Source organism: Bison bison, unplaced genomic scaffold (genome assembly GCF_000754665.1).
Source record: "Bison bison bison isolate TAMUID 2011002044 unplaced genomic scaffold, Bison_UMD1.0 scf7180017864459, whole genome shotgun sequence".
Classification (NCBI taxonomy): Eukaryota; Metazoa; Chordata; class Mammalia; order Artiodactyla; family Bovidae; genus Bison; species Bison bison.
The window spans coordinates 2,502,274-2,512,058 of record NW_011495021.1 but is presented as its reverse complement, the minus strand read 5'-3'; the positions used below and the strand labels follow the sequence as shown (position 1 = coordinate 2,512,058).

Below are 9,785 nucleotides of genomic sequence, written 5' to 3'. Positions count from 1 at the left end.
ATATATATATATGTATATGTATTACATATGATTGCTTTAGTTGATTATCTCTTAGATTCAAATACTTCCTAACAATCCTACAGTTTTATTCTCCCCTCCATTTTTAATGTTGTTACATATTATATTTTAAATATTGTGGGGCATCCCTTAACTACCTTTTGTGCATCGCTTAACTACTTAACTACACTCACAGTCAAGTGTAACTCAGTCTCTTGTCAGGGCACTGCTCCTTTCTCCTGGCTCCTGGTGTGCACAAGGTTTTGTTTGTGCCCTCCAAGAGTCTGTTTCCCCAGTCCCGTGGAAGTTCTATAATCAAATCCCACTGGCCTCCAAAATCAAATTCCCTAGGGGTTCTGAGTTCTTTGGTGGACCCCCAGGTTGGGCTTCCCTAGTGGCTCAGTTGGTAAAGAATCTGCCTGCAATGCAGGAGAACCAGGTTTAAGCCCTGGGTTGGGAAGATCCCCTGAAGAAGGAAATAACAACCCACTCCAGTACTTGTGCCTGGAGAGCTTCATGGACAGAGGAGCCTGATGGGCTACAGTCCATGGGATCACAGAGTTGGATACGGCCATGCAACCAATTTTCATTTTGACTTAACTACTTACTGTGGATATGATTTTACTACTTTTGTCTTTTAACTTTCCTACTAGCCTTTTCTGTGTGTGTGCCTTTACCAATGAGATTTTTCCTTTTGTGTTTTCCATATTTCTAGTTGTGCTGTTTTCTGCTTAGAGCAGTCCTTTTCAGGTTTCTTATAAAACTTTTCAGTGGTCTTTTCAGTTCAGTTCAGTCCAGTTCAGTCATGTCTGACTCTTTGCGACCCCATGAATTGCAGCACGCCAGGCCTCCCTGTCCATCACCAACTCCCAGAGTTTACACAAACTCATGTCCATTGAGTCCGTGATGCCATCTAACTATTTTGTCCTCTGTTGTCCCCTTCTCCTCTTGCCTTCAATCTTTCCCAACATCAGGATCTTTTCAAATGAGTCAGCTCTTCGCATCAAGTGGCCAAAATATTGGCGTTTCAGCTTCAACATCAGTTCTTCCAGTAAACACTCAGGACTGATTTCCAGTCCCCTACAATGAAAAGGACATTTTTTTTTTTTTTTTTTTGAGTGTTGGTTCTAAAAGTTCTTGTAGGTCTTCATAGAACCATTCAACTTCAGCTTCTTCAGCATTCCTGGCCGGATTACTGTGATATTGAATGGTTTGCCTTGGAAATGGACAGAGATCATTCTGTCATTTTTGAGGTTGCATTCAGGTACTGCATTTCGGACTCTTTTGTTGACTATGATGGCTACTCCATTTCTTCTAAGATATTCTGGCCACAGACGTAGATATAATGGTCATCTGAGTTAAATTCACCCATTCCAGTCCATCTTAGTTCGCTGATTCCTGGAATGTCGACGTTCACTCTTGCCATCTCCTGTTTGACCACTTCCATTTTGTCTTGATTCATGGACCTAACATTACAGGTTCCTATGCAATATTGCTCTTTACAGCATCGGACCTTACTTCTATCACCAGTCACATCCACAACTGGATGTGTTTTTGCTTTAGCTCCATCCCTTCATTCTTTCTGGAGTTACTTCTCCACTGATCTCCAGTAGCATATTGGGTACCTAACTACAAAATTCATGGGCTGACCTTCAAATCTGAATGACAGCCTTGGCAAATATTCTTAGTTGTAACTTTTCCTTTTATCACTTTGAAATATTGTACCACTCTTTTCTGGAGTGCAAAATTTCTGCTGAAAAGTTAGCTCAGAGTCTTATGGATACATAACTATTTGCTTTTCCCCTGCTGCTTTCAAGATTCCTTCTTTTCTTTAATTTTTGCCAAAAATTGGTGTGAACCTCTTTGGTTGATCTTGATTGTGATTCTTTGTGCTCCCTGGACATGGATGGCTGTTTTCTTTCCCACTTTAGACAAGTTTTCATCTATTTTTTCTTCATCTAAGTCCTCAGCCACTTTCCTTCTCTCTTCTCCTCCTTCTGTGACCATTATAATGCAAATTGTGGTATGATTGATGTCTAGAATTGTCTTAAACTCATTTTGTTTGACTTTTATGTCTTTTTTTCAGTTAGGCTTAGGTAATTCGGACTACTTTGTCTTCCAGTTCACTGATCCCTTCCTCTGTATCAGCTAATTTGTTGACTCCTTCTAGTGTTTTGTTTGTTTGTTTTGTTTTTTTAGCTATTTTATTAGTTCCATTTGATTCCTCTCTATGTTCTAATGCTTGTTAAACTTCTCACTGGTTCATCCATCTTCTTCTGTGTTCCTTGAGCATCTTATGCCCATAATCTTGAACTCTTTTATCAGGTAGATTGCTTGTTTCCCCTTATTTAGTTATTTTCTGAAGTTTTATGTTTGGAACATATTTCTCTCATTTTGCCTAATTCTTTTTGTTTATTTCTATGTATTAGATACATTGGTTACATTTTCAAGTCCTGAAGATGTGTACTTATGTGGGGTATATCCTTTGAGGCCCAGCATCTCCTCTGGTCATGAGAATTATGTGCTCGAAAGGTGTCCCATATCAGATCTACATGGCCTGGTTGACTGCCAAGTGCTGCCTCACGTGATGGCTGCCTGCCCACTGGTGGACAGAGCTGGGTCCTGGTGCAGCTGGTTGAAAGGTCCAAGGGTCCCATGCCTCAGCCAGCTGGTAGACAATGTATGTCCTAGTAAGACTGGCTGTGGGACCTCTGGTGAATGGAGCAGGGACCAGGCCCCTGTTGCAAGATGATGGGTCCCAGTGAGGCTGGGCGTATAGCCCAGATGGGTCCCAGGACTGTTGCCAGCTCCCTTGTGAGCAGGTCATCCCTTAGTGCTAACAACCTAAAAGGAGGACTCCAAAATGGTACTTGCCAGCATTGGTATCCTTGTAGTAAAACAGGCCTCCAAAAGTGGCTGCCACCCTCATCCCCATCCCCAAAGGGAATGCCAGTTGCCTCCTGTCTCTCCAAGAATCTCTCCAAGATGAACAAGCTGGTCTGATGCTTCTTTCATCTTACTGCCTCTGCAGTGGGCCTCAGAACATATATTTGCATGTGCCTTTTTAGGGCAAAGTCATTATTTCCTACCACCCTCTGGTTCTTCCATACGTAAGCCCTGCTAACTTCCAAAGCCAGATATTCTTGAGGTTTGTCTTCTTGGTGCAGGACCTTTCTGGCTGGGAAGCCTAATGTTGAGCTTGGACCTTTTTCTCCTTGGGAAGAACCTTTGCAGTTGTGATTATCCTGTTGTTTATGGGCCACTGACCCCAAGGTGAGGCTCTAGACTATATTACATCTCTTTGTCTCCTACCCATCTCATTGTGGCTACTTCTTTCTGTCTTTAGTTATTAAAGTGTTTTCTGCTAGTCTTCCTGTCATTCTCTTAGTTACCCTGAAAATAGTTTTAATTTTGGTATGTCCATGATCAAGGAAGGAAGCCTGGGGTCTCCCTTCTCTACCATCTTAGCCACATTCCCTAATTTTGCTTTTTTTTTTTCCCCCCCTCTCAGTGTTTCTCTTTGGATGGTTTCTTTTTCTGAATATATATTAATCTCTTTCCCTTCAATGTGAACTCTACCATTAATGCACCAAATGCATTGCTTACCTCACACATTTAAAATTGACTGGGCACTGTTTATATCTTCTGTGTCTCTTGTTTATCTTATAAATATTTGGAATTCAGTTATTTTATGTGTTTAATTCAAGTGTAGTTAGTTTATAATGATGTATTAGTTCTATGTGTACAGAAGTGATTCAGTTATATATATATATATATATATATATATATATATATTCATGTGTATATATAAAGTCTTTTCCAAATTCTTTTCCACTATAGATAATAAGAAAATACTGAATATAGTTCCCTGTGCTATGCAGTAGGTCCTTTTTTACTTATTTTATATATAGAAGTGTGTATATGTTAATATCAAACTCTTAATTCGTCTCTCTACCCATTACCTGCTACCCTCTTTGGCAGTCTTCAATTTTTTTTCTCTGCCTGTGAGTCTATTTCTGCTTTGTAAATAAGTTCATCTGCATTATTTTTTAGATCTCACATATAAGTGATATATATATATTTGTCTCTGACTTATTTCACTTAGTATGATAATCTCTAGTTCCATCCATGTTGCTGCAAGTAGCATTGTCATTCTTTATATGGCTGAGTAATATTCCATTGTGTGTATATACACACATATTGTATCCTCTTTATCCATTCACCTGTCAGTGGACATTTACATGACTTCCTTGTTTTGGCTATTATAAATAGTGCTGCAGTGAATGTTGAAGTGAGTGCATCTTTGTGAATTAGTTTTCTCTATATATATGCCCAAGAATAGGATTGCAGGATCATATGGTAACTCTATTTTCAGCTTATTTATTTCAATGTTATCATTAAGTCTAACATCTGTATCATTTCTGGGTTATTTTTGATTGATTACTCTCTTTATGGGTCATATTTCTGTGCTTCTTTATATGCTCGGTATTCCTTGATTGAATGCCAAATATTGTGAACTTTTTATTGTGTGTGCTGAGTATTTTCATCTTTATATAATACTCCTTAGCTCTTTTTTCTTGGATGTAGATAGGTTATTTGGAAATAAGTCTTGCTTTTTAATATTTGTTAGATGGGAATAGAACCACATTGAATCTGGGACAGGTTATTCATCACTGCAGAAGCAAGACCCATTTTAGTACTCTACTCAATGCTCTATGACTTAATGAATTTTTTCTGGGTAGCCTCATGAGAATAAGTATCATAGATTGGTACCAAATATTTTTTCCTTGATTCATTTGGGATGGGCCTGTCTTTGGTCTTAGGTGAAGTGAAGTCGCTCAGTCATGTCCATCTCTTTGTGACCCCATGGACTGTAGTCTACCAGGCTCCTCAGTCCATGGAATTTTCCAGGCAAGAGTACTGGAGTGGGTTGCCATTTCCTTCTCCAGGGGATCTTCCCAACCCAGGGATTGAACCTGGGTCTCCCACATTGCAGTCAGACGCTTTACCATCTGAGCCACCAGGGAAGCCCTTGGTCTTGGGTAGTTTCTCACATAAAAGTCCTATAAGTACTAATCCATTATCTTGCTGACTACTCCTCTAGGGAATTCTCTGAGGATTACTGGGGCTCTTTCTCTGTGCAGCTGTCTCTTTTCTGGTATATCCAGTGTCAATATTAGTCCAGAGATAGACAAAAAGAAGCCAGATTTCATGTACGATATTCTGTTTATATGTGTTTGACCTGAGTGGCATTTGGTAAAGGAATTGTCCAACTGAAGATGATTTAGAAATTGCCTAAAATCACAGGAGAGCAATACATTGAGAAGATGTCTGATCTGAAACTGGATACCCTGAAGGTGTGCAATGAGAAAAACTGCATCTAAGGGTTAAATGGCTTCCCTGGTGGCTCAGAGGTTAAAGCATCTGCCTCCAATGTGGGAGACCTGGGTTTGATCCCTGGGTTGGGAAGATCCCCTGGAGAAGGAAATGGTAACCCACTCCAGTACTCTTGCCTGGAGAATCCCATGGACCAAGAAGCCTGGTAGGGTACAGTCCATGGGGTCGCAAAGAGTTGGACACAACTGAGCGACTTCACATTCAAGGGTTAAATATATTCTTCCTGTTTGACAACATATGGAAATTTACTCATTACCACCCTCCCAAATTTATGTTCAGAATAACCTTACAAGTCACAGGACAGGAATGACTGCTGATTTCCAACAGACTGTAACATTTAAAATATTTATTTGTATCTTTAAACAGCAAGTTGAAGTTAACCAATATACTTGTTTGATATTTTAGAAACAAGCTCTTCTAGAGAAAAAAATGGCTTATCATTTACAAAAAATGCAAGAGAGTGGCATTAAAAAGGAAGATATGAGGAAAAATACAAATGATTACGGAGAACAAGATGGACTACATTATGAATGTGAGAATATTAATATCTAATGTAGCTATGTAGAAAGTGCTTGACTATATATTTATGTAAAAAATTCTTTTGCAAAACAATTGCTCATGCTTGCTATCTGCTTTGTACCAGGGCAGGATTCTAGGAATTTCCCTATCACAGTTCAAGTTGAAATGTAGACATATATATATATATATATATATATATATATATATATAAATTAAACAAACTAAAATAGCCTTATCAAGTGATTCAGCAGAGAGTCATGCCTAGACTGCAGTTCTAGTCAACTTCCTTATACTTACATATTTTGTGCTCAGTTCAGTTTAGTCACTCAGCCATGTCCATTTCTTTGCGAACCCATGGACTACAGCATGCCAGGCTTCCCTGTCCATCACCAGCTCCCAGAGCTTACTCAAACTCATGTCCATTGAGTCAGTGATGCCATTCAAACATTTCATCCTCTGTCATCCCCTTCTCCTCCCACCTTCAATCTTTACTAGGATCAGGGTCTTTTCCAAGGAGTTAATTCTTTGCATCAGGTGGCCAAAGTATTGGAGTTTTCAGCTTCAGCATCCATCCTTCCAATGAATATTCAGGACTGACTTCCTTTAGAATACACTGGTTGGATCTCCTTGCAGTCCAAGGGACTCTCACAAGTCTACTCCAAAACCAAAGTTCAGAAGCATCAATTTTTCAATGCTCAGCTGTCTTCACAGTCCAACTCTCACATCCATACATGACTACTGGAAAAACCATAGCCTTGACTAGACAGAACTTTGTTGGCAAAGTAATGTCTCTGCTTTTTAATATGCTGTCTAGGTTGGTCATAGATTTCCTTCCAAGGAGCAAGCATCTTTTAACTTCGTAGCTGCAGCCACCATCTGCAGTGGTTTTGGAGCCCCCCAAAAATAGTCTCTCACTGTTTCCATTGTTTCCCCATCTATTGGCCATGAAGTGATGCCATGATCTTGGTTTTCAGAATGCTGAGTTTTAAGCCAACTTTTTCACTCTCCTCTTTCACTTTTATCAAGAGGCTCTTTAGTTTTTCTTCACTTTCTGCCATAAGCGTGGTGTCATGTGCATATCTGAGGTTATTGATATTCCTCCTGGCAATCTTGATTCTAGCTTGTGCTTTATCCAGCCTGGCTTTTTGCATGATGTATTCTGCAAATAAGTTAAATAAGCAGAGTGCCAGTATGTAGCCTTGACATACTCCTTACCAGATTTGGAACCAATCTTTTGTTCCATGTCCAGTTCTAACTGTTGTTCTTGACAGGCACACAGATTTATTAGGAGGCAGGTCAGGTGGTCTGTTATTTTCATTTCATTAACAATTTTCCACCATTTGTTGTGATCCACACAGTCAAAGGCTTTGGCATAGTCATTAAGCATAAATAGATGTTTTCCTGGAACCCTCTTGCTTTTCCGAGGATCCAACAGATTTAGTCTCTGTTTCCTCTGCCTTTTCTAAATCCAGCTTGAACATCTGGAAGTTCATGGTTCATGTATTGTTGAAGCCTGGCTTGGAGAATTTTGAACATTACTTTACTAGTGTGTGAGATGAGTGCAATTGTGTAGTAGTTTGAGCATATTTTGGCATTGCCTTTCTTTGGGATTGGAATGAAAATTGACCTTTTCCAGTCCTGTGGCCACTGCTGATTTTTCCAAATTTGCTGGCATATTGAGTGCAGCCCTTTCACAGCATCATCTTTCAGGATTTGAACTAGCTCAACTGGAATTCCATCACCTCCACTAGTTTTGTTCATACTAATGTTTCCTAAGGCCCACTTGACTTCACATTCCAGGATGTCTGGCTCTAGGTGATTGGTTACACCATCGTGGTTATCTGGGTCATGAAGATCCTTTTTGTATAGTTCTTCTGTGTATTGTTGCAGCCTCTTCTTAATATCTTCTGCTTCTGTTAGGTCCATACCATTTCTGTTCTTTATTATGCCCATATTTGCATGAAATGATCCTTTAGTATCTATAATTTTCTTGTAGAGATTTCTATTCTTTCCTGTTCTATTGTTTTCCTCTATTTTTTTGCATTGATTGCTGAGGAAGTCTTTCTTATCTCTCCTTGCTATTCTTTGGAACTCTGCATTCAAATGGCTATATCTTTCCTTTTGTCCTTTGCCTTTCACTTCTCTTTTTTTCTCAGCTGTTTGTAAGGCCTCTTCAGACAACCATTTTCCCTGTTTGCATTTCTTTTTCTTTGGGATGATCTTGATCACTGCCTCCTGTACAGTGTTATGAACCTCCGTCCATAGTTCTTCAAGCACTCTATCAGATCAATCCCTTGAGTCTTTGTCACTTCCACTGTATAATCATAAGGGATTTGATTTAGGTCATACCTGAATAGTCTGGTATTTTCCCCTACTGTCTTCAGTTTACTTTGGAATTTGGCAGTAGGGAGTTCGTGATCTGAGCCAGCTCCCCGTCTTATTTTTGCTGACTGTATAGAGTTTCTCCATCTTTGCCTGTAAAGAATATAATCAATCTGATGGGCCCCGCCCATTAGAACAAGACCTAGTTTCCTCCTCAGTCAGTCTCTCCCTTTAGGAAGCTTCCATAAGCCTGTTATCCATCAGAGGTCAGACAGAATGAAAACCACAATCACAGGAAACAAACCAAACTGATCACATGGATCACAGCCTTGTCTGACTCAATTGAAATTATGAGTATGCTGTGTAGGGCCACTTAGGACAGACTGGTCATGTTGGAGAGTTCTGACAAAAAGTAGTCCACTGGAGAAGGGAAGGGAGAAGGCAATGGCACCCTACTCCAGTACTGTTGCCAGGAAAATCCCATGGATGAAGGAGCCTGGTGGGCTGTAGTCCATGAGGTTGCTAAGAGTCAGACATGACTGAGTGACTTCACTTTCACTTTCCACTTTCATGCATTGGAGAAGGAAATGGCAACCCACTCCAGTGTTCTTGCCTGGAGAATTCCATGGACAGAGAACCCTGGTAGGCTGCAGTCCGTGGGGTCGCACAGAGTCGGACACGACTGAAGCGACTTGGCAGCAGGCAGGAGAAGGGAATGGCAAACTACTTCAGTATTCTTACCTTGAGAATCCCATGAACTGTGTGAAAAGGCGAAAAGATAGGACACTAATGATAAACTCCCCAGGTCGGTAGGTGCCCAATATGCTACTAGAGATTGGTGAAGAAATAACTCCAGAATGAAGAGATGGAGCCAAAGCAAAAACAGCAACCACTGGTGATGGAAGTACACTCCGATGCTGTAAAGAGCAATATTTCATAGGAACCTGTAATATTTTGTGCCACTGAAACTAAAAATATGTAAATAATTGCTATTACCTACCAACATGATGTTCTACTATTTTGTCAGCCATAAAGAATAGACAGTACCAGAAAAAAAAAAAAAAAAGATGAAGGAAAGGAGGAAGTAGAAAAAGAGGGAAAGGAAGAAAAAGGAAAAAACAAAGAAAATTTAAAGGAAGGACTTCAGGTCATTACTTTGTTATGCCCAATATCTACCAGCTTCCTCTTATTTCTAACATTATAAGACTATAGAAGTATTTGTTAAATTAATTATATTAAAATTTCTTGGCCAGAATAAAAGTATGTAGGTTTTTGTAAATTATCTGTGAGTATATGTATCAGGGAAAAACATAATAATCTTCCATAAGTTATCACAGCACCCCATCAATCCTGTCTCTGTCCCATCAATGCTGTTTCTTGGTGAGAGTCTCCCTTTGTCTGTCCAGTAGATTCCTAACTAGTCTCCATTGGCTCTTATTTTTACCTGCCTCAAATCCATTTTTTATACTGTTACATAATTATATGTAAAGGTCTGCTCTGATAGTTTCTTCTCCTGGCCCCCAAACTTAAAGATTTCCATTAACTCTTAA

At 39.7% G+C, this 9,785-nt stretch overlaps 1 protein-coding gene across 1 annotated transcript in view; it reads left to right on the top strand.

Annotated features, from left to right (window-relative positions):
- FSIP2 (fibrous sheath interacting protein 2) overlaps positions 1–9,785 on the top strand; it is a 149,008-nt gene that overhangs the window by 30,476 nt on the left and 108,747 nt on the right. The window contains exon 8 of the mRNA XM_010859740.1: positions 5,800–5,926. Coding sequence (XP_010858042.1) covers positions 5,800–5,926 — 127 coding nt within the window. The remainder of the gene's footprint in view (positions 1–5,799; positions 5,927–9,785) is intronic.